At 43.2% G+C, this 18,868-nt stretch overlaps 1 protein-coding gene across 6 annotated transcripts in view; it reads left to right on the top strand.

Annotated features, from left to right (window-relative positions):
• NTRK2 (neurotrophic receptor tyrosine kinase 2) overlaps window positions 1-15,127 on the top strand; it is a 528,847-nt gene extending 513,720 nt beyond the window's left edge. For all 6 annotated transcript variants that reach the window (XM_086961298.1, XM_086961302.1, XM_086961301.1 and 3 more), the window contains 2 exons: window positions 9,886-10,044; window positions 12,793-15,127. In XM_086961298.1, the coding sequence (XP_086817424.1) occupies window positions 9,886-10,044; window positions 12,793-12,978 (345 nt within the window). In that variant the 3' untranslated portion in view covers window positions 12,979-15,127. The remainder of the gene's footprint in view (window positions 1-9,885; window positions 10,045-12,792) is intronic.
• The last annotated feature ends 3,741 nt before the right edge of the window (window positions 15,128-18,868 follow it).

Genomic DNA, 18,868 nt, shown 5'->3' with positions numbered 1-18,868 from the left:
TGGATTGTAAGAATAAGCCCACCCTGCCCTATTTACAAGGATTTTCCTATTGTTGTGCTTTTATCACTGGATTTCTAGCGATAATTGCACATTTTGCTGCTATCGCTGGATTATTTATCGCATTGGAGCTAAGCGTTGATGATAACACGTTATCTCTGCGATATAATCCAGCGATAGCGGGCGATAATTATACTCGCGCTAAGAGCGGCCAGCGCTAATTATCACTGCCGCTTGATAATGTGCCTCGTAGTTTTTAGTGGGAGGAGGTTGTTTGACAGGCAGGTCCACAGCACGCCACTGTTGGTGTTTTTTTTTAAGTATGTGTAGGACTTTTACATTCTAAAAGGAGTCTGCCATAAAATATCTCATTGGTATTTGAAATGCTTGCTTTCTGCTTGCTTCGTCCGAACAAAAAGGTCTTGTTTTTTTTCCAATGTGTTATTTTTTAAGTAATTGCTTAGGGTCGGGATGATGTAAACTGTACCAGTATGTATCATGAAACTTACTCTTGGTGTTGTGCACCTTTGCAGTGCTGCAGGACAATTGTGTTAATTAAACATTTGCACCAACCCACTAGTCCATAATGTGGTTTTGCACTGGCTCCTACACAAACATCACTAAAAAATTGTTCTGACACACTGTGAACATTCCTGGCACCTCTGCAATTTACTTTATCAGGCTTTATGTGCTTAATAAACTCTATCCTTAGGATGAAGTTCTGTAATTTGCAGGCAAGGTACTATGCTTTCGTTTTGTAAATTAACGACCCAAGAGTTACCAGACGTCCTACTTACATTCAATTTACCGTCAGAAAATCTTGGTTTTATATCGAGCTATGAGTAAAGGCAAAAAGATATAATTTCATAGATTGCATGGTATGGACAAGAACATTCCGCCATTTTTCATGCAGCTGTCGATCTAATTGTTTACGTCATTATCTGTGGACATCTTTGGTATACAATTCGATCCACTGGTACTTCGGATGCAGGCAAACTTTGCTTGGAAGTTTCTACCAATTAGATTTGTACAACTTTAGTTAAATTCCTACTCACGCTATATAAAGTGACTTTTGTATTAGTGGTTGGCTAACATACTTGTTGTACTTGTAATGTAGATATGGACGGAATTATTGTCTGAATCATGGGCTGAATATATTACAAGCAAATATAAAAACAATCATAACATAGTTATACCTTCTTAATGAGTCGTATATTTTGAACTTTTTATTTGCATACAGCTGTTAATATTGTGCTATTTGTATCTTTTGGTAATATTACCCGTATGAATTATTATAAGTTGTACTGATTGGGAATAAAGATATGTCTGGAAAGAAAAGGCTCAAGATATAAAATAACGTGCATGTATTCCATTATTATCTAGTACATTAAAATGATGTACTTTTTTATAACTTTAAGCTCTATATATTTGTATATGAGAATGGTGGATACATATGCAATCAAACATAAAGTTGAGATACAGTAGGCAACAGTTTAGAAGAAACGATCCCTACTAACACCCATTAATGGGTGTATCTCCAAAGAAGTAGCATGCAATTTTAAATTAAAGTTCTAGTCTCCCATACAGCAATCAAAGAGGAAGCCTCTGCTTTGATAGGGCAAAGTGAGTATCATCTGAGCCAGAATGACCAATACACACAGCCCCAATTCTGGCCAGTCCTTGGCATATCCAGTGAGGGAATAAAGAGTAGCTGAAGATTTCCGTGGGTTCTGGGTTCTGCACACCTTGCTTTAGTGTAATCTTGCTCAGAGAAACAACACAGATTTGAGGCAAGATATGGTTATAGTGTAATATCTTGGGTGTCAACTCTAACTGTTTTAAAGTGCAGTCAATATGTTGGTAATTTCCTACCCTCTCACAAATATGTCTTTAGCACCCAAAGTTGAAGAAGTGCATAGTTAAGTATTTAAAAGGGTTACAATGTGCTCACTGTACAAATTACCTTTTAAAGATTCATAGTAAATAATTTTCAAAATGCAGTTTATTAAAATTAACTTTTTTTAAGCCATTTGAGATGCATACAACATATTCACTCTCTATGATATATTTCAATAAAGTGACCATTTAACCCCCTTCAGGAGCAACAATGCAGCATCATGTCAGCAGATTAGAGAACCATGTGATTGTGGCATCAAAAACATTTACCAGTTAACACTAAGGGGCCAATAACGATGTTGGCCGGAGGACACAATTGCGGTCTCGGGAGCGACTGACCTCCGGTCGGCGATCCCAACACCGCTATTACGATACGCCACTCACAGGAGCTCAAAACTGCTGCTGATCTACTGTTTCTACTTCTGCTGAGCAAGAGAACTCGTTTTACCGTCTGCAGCCTGTGCTGGCTGTCTGAAGCTGACGCTGATTCCTCACTGTGTCGTGGCGCTGCCTCCCCCTGACTCGCTGGTGTGAGCGTGAGCTGCACTCGGCACGCTCTGCCTGTCGCTCCCAGCTGGAGTCAGAGGGGTTGAGGCCAGGGTGCAAACAGCGAGAGCACCTAGCCTGGGGGACTGCGAGGACCAGAATCCTTAGCGGTGTTCACCTGGTTCCTCTTCCCCCAGGCGAACTGCCCACGGACACGCCCCCAACGACCTGGTTAAAGATTCGTGACACCCGCTTCGCGGGCGCCACTCACAGGAGCTCAAAACTGCTGCTGATCTACTGTTTCTACTTCTGCTGAGCAAGAGAACTCGTTTTACCGTCTGCAGCCTGTGCTGGCTGTCTGAAGCTGACGCTGATTCCTCACTGTGTCGTGGCGCTGCCTCCCCCTGACTCGCTGGTGTGAGCGTGAGCTGCACTCGGCACGCTCTGCCTGTCGCTCCCAGCTGGAGTCAGAGGGGTTGAGGCCAGGGTGCAAACAGCGAGAGCACCTAGCCTGGGGGACTGCGAGGACCAGAATCCTTAGCGGTGTTCACCTGGTTCCTCTTCCCCCAGGCGAACCGCCCACGGACACGCCCCCAACGACCTGGTTAAAGATTCGTGACACCCGCTTCGCGGGCGCCACTCACAGGAGCTCAAAACTGCTGCTGATCTACTGTTTCTACTTCTGCTGAGCAAGAGAACTCGTTTTACCGTCTGCAGCCTGTGCTGGCTGTCTGAAGCTGACGCTGATTCCTCACTGTGTCGTGGCGCTGCCTCCCCCTGACTCGCTGGTGTGAGCGTGAGCTGCACTCGGCACGCTCTGCCTGTCGCTCCCAGCTGGAGTCAGAGGGGTTGAGGCCAGGGTGCAAACAGCGAGAGCACCTAGCCTGGGGGACTGCGAGGACCAGAATCCTTAGCGGTGTTCACCTGGTTCCTCTTCCCCCAGGCGAACCGCCCACGGACACGCCCCCAACGAAACGTATATAGATAACATCTCGCATCCCGCGACGCGGGACGCGCGCGGGACCAAGCGCGGGGATAAGCCTGGGCAAAAGGGCGGGCCGTCTGTGGCCGTCCGGGGACGACCGAGGACGGGACGGGCCACCCCACTAACGCTCACTACAAGAGGAAACTATTCAACTAAACTTTTGATTCATACGTGTAAAAAATCCCTCATTCCTTTACTGATCAACTGAGACAGTGTGATTAAGACAAGCCACAGCATATTAATAATACTATACATTACATCTATAAAACAGATTTCTGTCCCCAAGTATGAGGGCGCTAAAAAAACTACGCTCACGGACAATCTACATGAGGCGAATGGGGACGGACGCAGCTGTAAGAAAATCTGTAGACAAGTCACTAAAACCAGGACAAATATCAAGCACTCCTGCTATAAGTGAATACTTCTCTACCCTCTCCAAGAAAAAGTTTCTTTCCCCAAACTCTAATGATGATCAAAATAAGTTGGTTGAACCTGATCCGTTACATTTTTCTGACCAGAAATCCAACAAACAAGGTCAAATAACAATAGAGAGTAATTTGGCAAATTACTCTCCTTCGGAAGAATGTCAAAAATCTCGTCTAGTTGTGTCTCAAATAACAACTATAACACCTATAAAAAATCAGGACAACGACTTATTTTTCGACGTATCCGCAAATCATAACTCAAAGACCGAAGAAGAAAATAAAGAAATATTGCTAAGTCAAAGACATCCCCAAACCAGTTCGCCAGAAAAATCACCTAACCTTTTTTCTAATCTGACCAATCTATCAGACCCAAATTTTATAAACCAAAATTCTGGAAATACTGCCTCTCCCATATCAAAAGCACTCTTCTCACTGCAAGAAATTCTGGATTCAGTACTAACACATCTTGGACACATTTGAGCTAACTCAGACGATACTTTAGACGTACAAATAGGAATACTTAAATTCCTGGTTGAAGAAAAAAAGAAAAAAGATCTAACTAAAGTCTCATCAAAACAAACCGGAGAAGTCGAATCACAACAAACAGATGAATTTCATAAAAATGGAAGTTCCACCCCAAAACAACAGGAAGCAAGCACACAAACGAATGACGTACTAATAATCAACAATAAAACTAATGGATCAAAAAACAAAGAAAAACCTCCTATCACATATTCACTTAAAAAACTGTTCAAAGAAGAACTGGAAATCAAAGCTGAGAACAATACCAAACACTATCCGATTTTTTCGAATAAAGTATCCGATAACAATCGCGATCAGATTATCGGAAAAAATAAAACTGAGCTATCGGGAGTTACTGCTGAACAGGACTTCAACCAAAGAGAACAGTCTGAAAAAAGTCATACTAGGGAAAAGGTAAAGGGGAAGAAGAAGAGAAAACCTATGAGGAGAATACAGAGGAAAAAAGGGAATAGGCTCAAATTCCAAAAATTTAATCCTGTAAACCTGGTGAACACTCCAGTAATTCAAAAAACATCATCAGAAAAACCCTTAAATCCTGAAGCAGATGAATTTTGTCCTCCGATAGAAAATAGACCTACATCGCAAAATAACATGGACATAAAAGAACCATATGACAATAATTTCCAATCATGGGAAATAAATCCATCCAAACACATAACTATTGAAGAGCTATTTCCTTCAGATAAGGAGCCGTTTAATCGCGGTAAAATCATCAATCTATTACAAGAAATTCCATCCTTGAATTCTCTGACCAGCAAAGAAATTGACTTAGTTCTGTTTCCAATAAAAGAAAATAACAAACTAGTACAGGTATCCTTTTATTCACCGGTTTTGCCTGGAATAATAATCAGAGAGAAGGAAATTCTTCACAAAAATGGCTATGATGTAATCTCGGTGGAAGATTTCAAAACCAACAACTCAAATAATGGTATATTAGGACAAACTCACAGAAGAAAAGTAAACAACAGTTCTAATTGGGGAGACCTAGCATCAAGTACTATGAGGAAAGATCTACTCAAAATACAAGTAATTCAAGGAGAGAGGTCAGTCTGGTCTCGGAATCCCACCTTTAGCAACACTGAGAACTCAATAAAATCATGGGCATGGTTATCAGAAACCTTAAACAGCAAAAAAATGGTAAATTCACAACAACGCGAAGTTTAGCAAAGGTCTGACGTTATTGTCCTGGAACCTGGCAGGGAAAACTGATATAAAAATGAAACATGCAATTAAAAATTCCCCTGATATCATCGCCCTCCAGGAAACATGGTTAATCAATACCTTTACTCAAAGAGGATACTATGTATACGAAACATTGGCAAAAAGATCAAGAAGGGGACACGCCAAGGGTGGTCTGGCAATATTATTAAAAGAAGATCACTCTTGGTCACAGGAAATAATTAACACAAACACAGACAATCTACAATGTTTAAAAGTATCCCTTAGAACCCATGCCTCTGCCAAACTAGAAAAAATATTACTTTTCAATATTTACGCACCTCCCAGCAGTAATAATAATGATTTGCTGTTTGACTGCCTAATGGAAATTATCACTCATATAATTGATGATCAATCTCACTTGCCATACCTCATAATGGGGGACTTGAATGCTAAAATTTCTAACTGCGAGATAAAGAAATGGGCTCGTCTCCTCAAAGAGGAATCTCTGGAATCATCACTCCCTGAATTCCCAAAAGGAACTAAATCGGATAAGAGGGGACGCGCACTACTAGCTTTTCTCTCTGGCATTAATGGGATTATATTAAACGGTAACATCAATGGTGATATACCAGCAACATACACACGGCAAGGAAATGGAACTCCTTCAACTATTGATTACTTTATATGCGGGATCGAAGGAAAAGAACAAATGAGTCAACTTTCGATAATATTCACTGCAGAAAGTGATCACGCTCTTTTAAACCTTTCAACCCACTGGATTGCACCGTCCTCTTTTTATAACCAGCCACTATTTCTTACAGAAAAAACGGAAGTAAACACAACTAGGCGTCGCATTTACTGGGGGACAGAAAATCTGGAATATCTGCGGCAACTAATTACTGAAACCAATATATTGACCAACATATATTCAGATGATCCTGTAAAGAACTTTGAACATCTAACGAATAATCTCAAACAAGCTCTGCAAAGTAAGCTAGAATACCACAGACCAGCAAAAAGAAAATGGAAAAACAAGAATAAAAACTGGAATCAACCAGTCGTAAAACAAATCAATAGACTGATACGCGCCCAGTATCTGGAATTCTCGTCAGTAAACAAAAAGGAAATCAATAGATTAAAGAATCAAATACGACGAGAAAAAACTAAACAGAAAAAACTGAAGCAGGACTTTAATTGGACTGAAATCCAGCTAGCAGCTAAACATAATAATCAACGTAAATATTGGTCACTGATCGCAACAATGACAGGATCCAAAAAAAAGCTGGAGGCTACACCTGTATCAGAAGAAAACTGGGACATATACCTACGTGAGCTATACAAACAGAATGCATATATTAAAAATGAAGAAGTGGGAGGAGAAAACGTGGAAACTAAAGATATTAAGATCAATAAAACGTCGGCAGTGTCAGTCTCTATGAATATCAGGAAGGCAAGGAGTACTGGTGCATCTGGCCCCGATCAGATACCTGTCAAGGTCTACCAAATAGACCATAAAGAGTGGGGAACGGTGCTCTCGCCGCTATTTAACTATGTATTCGACAGTGGTCAAATGCCAAATTCCTGGAAAGGAAGTATCATAATCCCGATTTTTAAAAAAGGAAAAAGAAACACACCGGGAAATTATAGGCAAATTGCCCTCATGGACGCTGCTGGGAAGATTTTTGCAGCAGAAATCCTGGATAGGCTGAAAAATTGGGCTTTCTCATTTGGTCTAATTCCTAAATTTCAGTCCGGATTTCGCCCACACCACTCTGTCACTGACAATGTAGCAATCTTCCAAACTATATTAGATAAGTACGCAACAGGGAAAAAACAAACTATTTACGCAGCGTTCATTGATTACTCGACAGCCTTCGATCGAGTGGATAGACCGACCCTGTGGTCAAAATTGAGAATAATGGGGATCCCGGAGCAGCTATTACATCTGATAGTGAATCTACACAGTGACACCTGGTGCCGCGTCCAAATGGGAAGTGACAAGGGCCTATCGAAGTTAATACGAACATCAAATGGCCTGAAACAAGGGTGCCTCTTGGCTCCAATTTTATTCTCACTGTATTTAAGTGACCTACCTTCCCAACTGCAGCAAGGGATATGTACTCCTCCTAAGATAGCCACTGAATATATCCATTCCCTGCTGTATGCAGACGATATAGTCATGTTTGACCTAACACCTTTCGGACTACAAAATCTTTTAGATATTTTATATAAGTATTCAAGGAAAAATTACCTAATCCCAAATACGAACAAAACAAAAGTGGTTGCCTTTTCAAATCAGAAGAAAAGGGTACGGTACGAATGGAAGCTGGGAGGTGAGAAACTAGAACAAGTAAAGGAGTATACATATCTGGGTAGAATTTTCTCACAAAACATGAGCAACATCAATCAAATCAACCACCTGAAAAGGAAAAGTGATCTGCATGCTGGGGCCTTGTCCCGCTTATATTCGGCCACTGGACATAGACATTTCTCTGCACTGATTCAAGTCTATCGAGCTAAAATCACACCGGTCCTGTCCTATGCATCGGAATATATACCTCTAAATCAATGGTCATATATGGATTTAGCAGAAGGAAGAATATTGAAAAAACTACTGAAGATTTCAACATCTACCCCAGTACAGGCATTGAGACTGGAATGTACCATCACGAGCGCATATGCTACAGCTATAGCGAGCATCATAAGGTGGGCCCATAATCTTCTTCTTTCAAAAGAAGGTACTTTAAGAAGATTGCTAAAAGTAGAGACATTCGAGAGTAGCTCTACTCATACTACCTTTACTAAAAATATGCGAGAGGCTCTACAGCTTGCAAAAGTCAATGTGGAAATGTTGTCTATGTGGTCACCAGCTCAACTCAAACTTTTTCTAAAAAACTTCACTCCCAAATTGAGCTACGAGATTGATCACTCTCATTGTAATAGACTATCGTCATATAAATTTTATGTAGCCTTGCAGGAATACAAACAACGTCAGCCTTACCTAGAGTATACTCTTCAACATGGCGCAAGGCGAGCAATTATGATGTTGCGCCTTGGAACACTTCCTGTACAAACCTTTACTTCCTCTTGGAGGCCCGACAGCTCTGCCCTTTGTACCCTTTGTCAAGGAGGCAACCAAAATTTGGAACACTTATTTTTTATATGCCCTAATGCAGAAATTGTAAATGCAAGGTCAACATGTCTTAAGCCCATCTACCGGTCCTGCAGGATCACTAGCTCACATGACTTTTTATCACTATGTAAAAGCCCCCCTAATGAATTCGTTTGTTACAGAATTTTTAAGTTTTTGAAAATCTCATTGAAAATGTATTAATATGGAATGTATAAATGTATATTTTATTTGTGGTCCTCGTAAGAGTACCGTAACAAAAATAAAAACGTTGACGTTGACGATACGCCCATTTCTCTATGGGAGTTTGTGCTGCAGCACAAGCTCCCATAGCGAAATTTGAGTTTATGTTAATCTCTGCACCACGTGGCAGGCACCACACGGTGCAGGGATTAACACGGGGGCACCGTAGTTGTCTCCTTGGCCCCAAACCAGAGGCCGCAGGGGGAAGGAGGCCATGCTAGGGGCCCTCAAAGTCGCTTTCCGACAGGATTTCCATGTCGGAAAGCCCAAGATGGAAAGCCTGTGGGAAACCGGCATTGTAATCACGATGGCGGAAACTCTGGCATTAAGGGATTACGTGCCAGTTCCAACTGGCTAACGGGCTCCTTGGGCCCGTCGGAATCCAGCCGGGATGAACAGCCGGTTTCACTTTTGACTGCCGGCTTTGTAATGTGGTGGTCGAAAGTGAAACCGACAATGTGCCTCACATCCTAATCAAGCCCTTAATGGGACATACTATGAGAGATGGAAGTGTTCCTGCAGTGTTGTAGTAGATACACTCACAATACTCTTTAAAATCTAACTAAACAATTAAAATGTTTTTCAAACCTGGAATTGGATGTATCCTTTCTTATGAGCCAATGGGTTGCCATGGCCTATATGACATGAATTCTCTTAGTGTAGGACCCTATGGTTTTATGTGGCCTCACGCACCTCATTGTGTTTAGCCATCAAGCACCCCCATATTGTTACCACAGAGAGCAGAAAGGAGTGACACCGACTCTTCTTACTGCACCTGTGTAGATTTACTCATACCATTACCATCACTTTTGCTCTCTCCATTAGTCTATATTTTTAAGGACCTGTAATTCTGACAAGCTTTTCCCCTTTTATGTTTCCCCAATGTTAAACTTTGTTAATGGTCTGTGAGCAGTTTCTGACATAAGTGTATTTGTTAGTTTACAGAAGTGGTGCTTGGGGTTGGACATAGATGTTCACTGGAGGGTACACTAGATAAATTATTTTTCTCTTTGTTTCAGGTGGGAGGCCACACCATGCTTCCAATACGCTGGATGCCGCCGGAAAGCATCATGTACAGAAAGTTCACCACAGAAAGCGATGTGTGGAGCCTGGGCGTTGTGCTATGGGAAATCTTTACCTATGGAAAACAGCCGTGGTACCAACTTTCAAACAATGAGGTGTGTACTGAACATGACAATGTGTGCCTGCTTTTGTTGAGGAAGAAGCTGTATCACAAAGATGTGTGTTATGGCTCCTTCCTATAGTCCTGGTGATGCTCCTCAAAGGCAATGTAAGCAGGAAGCATGTTCCATAAAATGGCTTTCTGACATAATGCCACTCTATGTTCTGGAGACAGCATGTTTACAGAGGGGTATGTGTGTGTGTGTGCACGTGTGTGCGTGGGTGCGTGCGTGTGTGTGTAGACTTTAGGTGGTGGAAGAGAGTGAGATTCGAGAGGACTATTGTTTCATTTTACAGCTGAAGCCCATAGATAGTCATCACAGTGCAGTACACTGTTGACTAATTGCTTAGAACTGCAGCACTCCAGTGGTGAGAACGTATACTGTGTTGCCAGTAACTCTGCTTGGCTAAATTTGATGTTTGTTTACTCAGAAAGGGACAAAAAAGAAATCAACTCTGTTGTCATCCACCCACAAATCACACTGGACCAGCGTAATGCTCATGCAAGCTGCATTCAATATGCAAAGCTGTTATTGACTGTCCATAACTATCTTCAAAATGAAGAGGCAGCTTCACTTGGCATCTCAAAGACTGAGTCCTTGGGCCGCTGATGGGGCTTCACCTTACTGGGATCAAAAGAGGATGGACAAACTTCAACTCAGAATTCGGAATGGGTTACCAATTTGTAAAGAATCTCCACTAGCAGGAAATGAGCTGTAGCACGATCTCAGAAAGGAACAATGCTTGCAAGGCATCAGAAAGGACTCATTTAGAGCGCACCAGAAGGCATGTGAAACAACTTAGACTTGCTTAAATAAGCAATAAAAAACTAGCCACAAGGATCTGAGGAGTGAGTCTAGTAGTAGTCTACAAGAATCCATGACTCATCGGCCAAAGCTCTCCTCTTCTTTATAAGATGGGTAAAACATTGTTTGTTGTATCATCTGCGCTCGTTAGATGAATTTCCAAAAACATTATGATCCTTGTCAGGTGTCTGTTGGATGAGCGACTCATAGCACCTGAGGCTATATGAAACCCTACATGTGTGATGGGTGTGGGGAAGGGCCGTATGCGGTTTATCAGAGCTTACAAAACCTGCATGTAGATATTCACTTGCCACTCCTCCAGGAACTATTTGTGTTAGAGGGCTTCGAAGGGAGGTATAGTGGTCAGACAACCAATGGGGACTGCGCTTTTTGGTACAGAGGTCGGACAGTTGTTGAGGGGAGTGGGGATAGGACACCCCAGACTGTTTGTTGGCTGGGTCCCTCTACTGTGACAATTGCAGGCACCTCCCTTCCCAAATCTCACAGCCTTTAAATTTGCTGGGGCCCTCTTACCTCCATTCTCACAATGCAGGGGTTTGGACAGGGATGCACACATGAGATCTCTCATATTGTTAACTTCTCGATGCGAGTGGAAGGTAACATGGTGCACTGCTGAGGTTCCACAGTATTTCCTAACACTGTGGGGCATATCTACAAGGAAATGGCGCAGTAGTGAGGCAAATTTTGCAACACCAAAACGCTGGGATACACCATATTTACAACAATACGGTGCACCCCTGTGTTTTCCATAGTGCTGGTGCTAAAAATAGCTGCCTGGTGCCAATAGAGACACCCTTGCGCCATAGTGCAAGGGTGCCTGCGTTGCAGGGAATGATTGTTTATGTGTAGGAGAGGATACCTTCCTCCCCATAAACAACCATTAAAGGTGTTTTGAACTTTCTATGTGTGCCGCAGAATGCAGCACACATAGAAAAAGCAAAAAAGAGACGAAATAAAAGTATTTGTCCTTGTTGCGCCAATCTAACACCTGCTTTTACATGGCGTTAGTTTTTGGTGCTGTCTCAGATTTACAAATCCTTGTAAATCTGGGGCAACGGTAAAAAGCAATGTGTGTTGTGGTGGAACCCCCACAGCAACACCCACTGCATGCCCCTTTCATGCAGATATCTGCGTGAAACGGTACCTTATATACAAAGCAGCGTTAAGTCATGCCAGGTAGTTTAAATCCGCTTTCTAAATATGGAGCAGGGCATTGCGCCATCGGAAAGGTGATAAAAGTGATGTTCCAGTGGCACAATCCTCATGTAAATATGCACCGGTACATGAGGCTGAGGAAGGTAGACTTGGGCAAGGAGAGCAGCTGCAGTTTGTTTGTTGAAGTAGCATAATTTCTACCAATTTCTCACCACTGATATGCAAACTCCCACTCCAGATCTATTTTGTGATTTTGCCTTATTCTACTAACATTGGGCACTGAGCAGGGCCGGACTGGCCATAGCGGGCACCGGGTGTTTCCCCAGGGGGCCGCTAGGCTGGGGGGCGGTTTTGGGCCCCTGGGGGGCCATTTTTGTTACTGGGGGTTGGCAATATCGCCCCCCCCTGCAACAAAATTGGCCGAAACCGGCCCTCGCAAACTGCTCAGCTGCAGTCCCCCTCACCCCAGGTGGGACGGCTGAGCAGTGTGCCTGGACCGGTTTCTGTTCCCAGTCTAGCCCTGGCACTGAGCTGTACCCAGTGCCAGGAAGGTGGGAGGGATTGGTGAAAGAGCATATGCTGGAGGAAATAGGGAGGGCACTTTCAGTCTTGTAGTTTGAGATCTGTTTTCGCTGAGTTCTAGGGCTTCTGTTCTGGGTGGACCAATTGAGCTGTTGAATATGGATAGACAGGAGAGAATTTCAGTGCTTTAATATGTGTTCTAGTCTTGTAATTTACACTCTTTCTCTCCCCCCACTACAGGTGATCGAGTGCATCACTCAGGGCAGAGTCCTGCAGCGACCGCGCACTTGTCCCAAGGAAGTGTATGACCTGATGTTAGGCTGCTGGCAACGGGAGCCTCACATGAGACTGAACATCAAAGACATCCATATCCGCCTTCAGAACTTGGCCAAGGCTTCTCCAGTCTACCTGGATATTCTGGGCTAGCGGCCCCAAGCATTTCCTCCATTGGCTGCTTGAGCGAGTGCGTTCAGTAGCCCTTGAACTCCATAGTGTGTGTCCTTGGTTCTGACAGTATTAATTACAAAGAGGAGGAGGAAACGCGTTCAAAGGGCAAGCAACATGCACTTGTCCATCTATAGACACAGTATTGACTTTTTTGATACAACCAAGTCGTATCTCCTCTCTCTCGTGCTCTCTTGCTCCTTTCCTCCCACCCCCTCTTTCTATTTCACCTCCTGTCTGTTCTCTACCTCGTTCCACTTCTTCTTTTCCTCCACTTATCACCACCCTCCAAATCCCTATGAGTCTCTCCTTCCCTTGTGGATTTTAATTCAACCTTGCTATATTTACTGTAACTCTGCATAGATAAAGGCCTTAAAAACCCAGTCTGTATAACCGGCAGGGGCACGCGCCAGGCCACCACATCCCACAATGCCTTTGTGGGCTCCTGCCTTCGATGTGGATAAAAAGGGAAACAAACATTTGACGTCGAACGTTGCGACTTCCGCTGTGCGTCCCCTGGAGTTACGGCGGATTCCACTTCGCTGGGACTTTTTGCGTGAGCGCGTGGGAAGACAGACGCTGCGCTGTGCGTGGGACGCACTTATCTCTGGGAGTGACGGAAAGCAAGCGTGAAGCACGGCCTTGTAAGCGGCTGTGCTCTGTGCGAAGACTGTCAGTTTGCCTTCAGACTTGGAGGCCATTTGTGAGAAGGATTTGGCACGCTCCAGGATGGACATTTTCTGTGGGGAGTGCCAGGTTCGGACAGTGATAGTCGGGGAAGCCCCGGCCTGGGGGTAAACTATTCTGTGAGCAGTGCAAGCTGAGGGCAGTGCGCCTATGCCCCACGTAGGTACTGCTCAGTGCCACGCGCAGTATTATACAGCAGAGGGAGTAGAAATAGAGAGTCAGAGGAGGGAGAGCGAACAGAGAAAGGGATAGAAAGCGGGAGGAGACGGAAAGAGAGAGGGAGAGAGTTGCTACCTAGTTATCATCCATTACAGCGCTATAGGCTAAGCCCTGCTCCCCATCCGGCCCCCTGTCTTTATATGATATAGTGATTCCAGTGGTGAAAGGTGTGCCACAGACCGAAGCTGGGCCCACTAGTGTACAGTGTTCAATACAGTGCAAAGCGTTCCCGCGCGGACTTCTCCGCCAATAGGGGAGGCGCGGGTGGCAGCCAGGTGTAACCATGCTACTCAAGCAGCACCCCCCTCTTACAACTGTGCAGTCAGTTGCTGTGCATGGTCTCTTTGTCGGCAACCCCCAGTGTCAGGCTCAAACCCTCCCCGTGTAAGGCCTCTCTGCTCATGTTGTTGTGTAACCTAAGAGACACTGTATTCATCCAGTATAGAGTGCGACATGTCTTACTGCGTGAAGCTGTGGGTGGCCCAGGCTGTCTGTACCTTCATGGCGTCGCTAAGATGATCCGATGAGCCAAAACAACAAACAACACACAAAAAACAACTAAAAAGGCCACACTCAGCCTAAACATGGACGGTGGGAGGGGGTGTCAAGCTTGTCCTTTGTACATTAAACTGTATACGTCCCTTGAAAAAGTTTAAAGTTATACTGTGGCTAGCGCTTGATATTTCCCCCCAATTTTAGCACCATATATTTCATGTTGGTGTTTTTGTGCCATTCTCAGCATAAACTGTGGGGTAATGTATTTCCGACAGGCACCCCATGCATGCATTCTCGGACACGCCGAAGGTGAACGGGCAGGTTGCTGGAGGCAGACCGCTAGAAAGCTTGAAGTTCAACACACGTAACGGAACGCACATTTCCGGAAGTTTTTTTTTCCTCATGGGACGCGCGCACAAACACACGAGCAAGCAACCACCTACCTATTACGCAAACATTTGGCTCCCTCTGTGAGGGGATGTTGCTGCAAAAATCAGAAATGAATGTGTATTTATTTATTTAATTTATGCTAAGAGACCGATCAAATCTAACGCTCCTCGTGATTTTATTTCTGTGAAAGTTTTAGTTGTTTTTTCCTTCGAGTCCTTCATGTTTGTAAATACGCTCTATTTCTATGTCCTATTTTGCTGCCATGAAGAACAATGTTGATTTTGGCATGATTTTGCATTAATGCAGATGGAAGATGGAGGCCGGTTAAAATGTTCCGAGGCATAATATATAAAAAAAAAAATGCCAGCCAACCAAGGTGCTGTTTGTCCAGCTGATATGAGAAGACCCTGCGATCAAACTAGCCTACCAGTGGGCTTTTCAAACAAATATGGCACAATCTTTCAACCTTCTACCCCCACTTTCAGGATGTCTTTTTTGAAAGAAAAAAAATGTTAATGCACGCTGTGAAATGAGAATGGACAGACCGAGGGAAATCCACTGAGCCCTACCTCGCGCGCATTAACCTCCAACAGACCATTCTCAAAATAATATTATATAAACCTCCTTAAATTGTGTCTCTTGAAATAAAATCATCATTCTAATCTGTATGGTTCACTGAGCAGTCATTTCCGCCCAGACAATGCTTCTTCGAGTGAGTTTGGAACACAACAGATTACACAGACACATTTGTATTTATTAGTGGTATTTAACCCCTTAACTGCTGCCGACAGCCAACGGTCGTCACGAGCACTACCTCCCCAGTGCTGCGCACGACCGTTGGCCGTCGAGCCAGCATTCGTTCTTCGAACGTTCAGCACTGGGCGCTGAACGTTCGAAGCTCTGATGAGGTTAAAGAGGAACCTTGTTGCTGACTGGTTCATTGGACAGTAAATTAAAATTAGGCCGGACCATTACGGAGTATACTAGCACCTAAATGTTACTGATTTGTCTGGAGGGGAGAGTACTGTTTGGATTTTTCATGGCTTGCCATTGTGAACTTAAATCAAGAGCTTACCGGTGCAGTGGCAACCGCATTACTATTACATATGGAATTTAGGCAGCCACCTCTTAGCCTATGACAGTTGACTGTTTTATCTGGAAGAGTTTTTAGTATTCCTAGAAAAGAAAGAGGCAGTCCGTATGTCCTGCCTTCCACAGGTAGGTGCAGGTTCCTTTTCTAGATACCCTTTACCGCTGGACCACTATTTGGTGTATTTTCTAAGCATTTCTTTCAGTCTGCTGACTATGAAGAACATAAATCAATCAGTGTGAGTCAAGGTTTCAGGCAAATGACAGAATGGCGGTTCGTGGGACCCATGCACATATTTCCACCAGCTGCGTATGTAGGTCACAAGAGCCTTTGAGGCCAATCATTATGTCCTTATTACCGTTTGTCAGGGAAAGCCATGACCACAGATATTTGAATAGGTCTGTTTTGCACTGCTCTAGAGTTCAGTGATGCATTCTGTGACAACGAAAGTGCGCCAAAGGCAAGCCCATCTGCGCCCGGTCGGAGCTAAGGGCTAGTTATGCCCAAAATATTGCCTATACTTCCAGTGAACTCAAACACACTCAATAGGATATCAACACGAGCCCACCATTTTGTTACATCTATCTATTCTAGGGTTACTAAACAAAAATAGCTCAACCATTGAACTAAGTAATCCCATCAGTCCCCTGACAGTACTCCAACTGGGATGGATATTTCAGCTAACCAATTTAAGTTATCTACCTGAATATCAGATCTATCGTTAAACAACAAATATAAATGTATCAGTTGCTGGACTCTGAAAAGCCAGATCTCTCATTTTAAGAGAAACCTGGCTAACAACTGAATCTTACCCTGACATCTTGGCTGCTCTCCAGGGAAAATTATTACCTACTCTATGCTAATCGTCCTACAGGTAAAATCGGTGGTGATGTAGCAGCTATAATTCTAAAAAAAATGAAGTTTACCAGTTTTGCATCATTCAATAGTCCAGCGGTTGATAGTCTTTTAATTAAACTTGACTCTAACTTCTTCTTTAACTTGTACTTTGGCATTTTGACTCTGGGTCATATGCGCCACTTCCCACATTCCCTTGCTAAACATATTTCTCCTTTAGTAATTGACTTTGCAAAACCTTGGTAATTGGGGATTTCAACTACTGGGCTAATGAGGAAACAGGTAGGCAATCATCTATGGAGTTAACCTACCTGCTAAGTAGTCTGAATTTTGAACAACTTGTGATCTCTTCTACTCATACTAAAGGTCACACATTAGATCAGGTGTGGTCTATCAATCTATCAGTTCCAACCTCATGGTTATGCCCTGCGCTTTGTCAGACCATTACTTATTCAAATTTTCACTTGTCCATCTGGTTCTTCCTAAAATTCCTCCTAGCTCAGGAATGCTAACTAGAAACTGGGCCGGTGCCAATACTGACCTTTTTTGTAGTTCATTGGTAACCCCCTTACACAATAAAAATGCCAATATTAACCAACACAAGGGAAGAATCACTGCTTGGTTATAGGAAGTCAGCAATACATATGTATCCTTCAGAAAGCCAGACGGACTAGGCAACATGATGCATTAAAATGGTTCTCTGAAGAATTAAAACTAGCAAAACTCGAACTCCGCTGGGCCAAACACAACTGGTACAGGGATTATTCACCTGGAAAAAAGGAAGTTTCTCTCATATTAAAAAATATAAAAAATCAATCATCCAAGCTAAATCTTTTTTATCATACAAAACCATACATTCAACAAATAAATCTAAGGACCTTTTTGGAATTGTGTCTGTATTATCGAATCCCGACAGTGACCGCAATGATTTTTGCCCACCGAAACCTTGTGTGATGCACTTAATTCCTTTTTTATTGATAAGATGAAAATAATAAAAGACAGTATTCCTTCAAGTTCCTTTCGTGCGACAACACCAATGAATGATAGGATCCCAAACATAATGTAAGAGTTTCCCGCCATCAACAAGGTGCGTTTCATAGACCTGATAACTAAAGTGAAATCTGGCTCCCGCACTGACACCTGTCCTCCGAAGGTAGACAAAAAAGTCTTCTCCTGCTTCCCTGACTCAGTCTTATCAATCCTTAATGACTCCCCGAGCCAAGGTCTGGTTCCTAGCTCTTTTGAGAAGGCGATAGTAGTTCCATCATTAAAGTAAGCTGGTAATGACCCATGCACTCTAAAGAACTATCGCCCTATATCTTTGCTTCCTTATTTAGAAAAGGTTTTAGAGCCACATGTTGCTAGATGCTTCTGCTCCTTCCCAGAGGAAACCCACTTTCTTGACCCCTACAATGCAGGCTTCCGGCCAACCTATTCTACTACAACAGTCATTCTCTCAGTCGTAGATGACGTACAAGAAGAAGCTGATTGGGTAACCACTCAGTTGCTCGTACTTCTTGAACTCTTGGCGGCCGTTTGGCCTTCAAAATCGTCACCCATAAATTTCTGGTTCTGTGTTGGATATACAGGCAGATCACTTGATTGGATTGTCTCCTTGAAGGACCGCTTTCAGTCGGTCCGCCTATCCCCTTTTAGCTCTTCTAAGGTTCAACTCACTTGTGGAGTACCTCAGGGTTCCTCTTTGTCCCCCCACTTCTTCAATTTGTGCATACCGGCCCTTGTGTACATAAAAAGAATTTAAGATGAGAATCTACAGTTATGGGACCAATATGCAATTGCTTTTTGCTATCAACAACTCACCTGAATCCAAAGTGATTTTCTAAAATAAGATGTTATTCATCCTCATTTGGATGAATAGCAATCAATTCAAATCAAATTCTGACAAGATGTAGATCATCATAACCAGCAGCAAGCAATACTTGTCAGCTGCAATGTGTACCACCCATCGTAAGCGTTCAGTTAAAAACCTCAGCGTTCTTATTGATAACCTGTATATGAAGCCCCAGTTAGGGACAGTGATCTTGTCTTGTTTCATAAAGCTTTGTGAAATTAGATAGGTACATTTCTTACCTTCGAAGCTCTTATTCAGGTTATCAGCGCATTGGTCATCGTGAG

The sequence above is a fragment of the Lissotriton vulgaris genome, chromosome 3_1, assembly GCF_964263255.1.
Source record: "Lissotriton vulgaris chromosome 3_1, aLisVul1.2, whole genome shotgun sequence".
Classification (NCBI taxonomy): domain Eukaryota; kingdom Metazoa; phylum Chordata; class Amphibia; order Caudata; family Salamandridae; genus Lissotriton; species Lissotriton vulgaris.
This window is presented reverse-complemented; position numbering and strand designations above follow the sequence as displayed.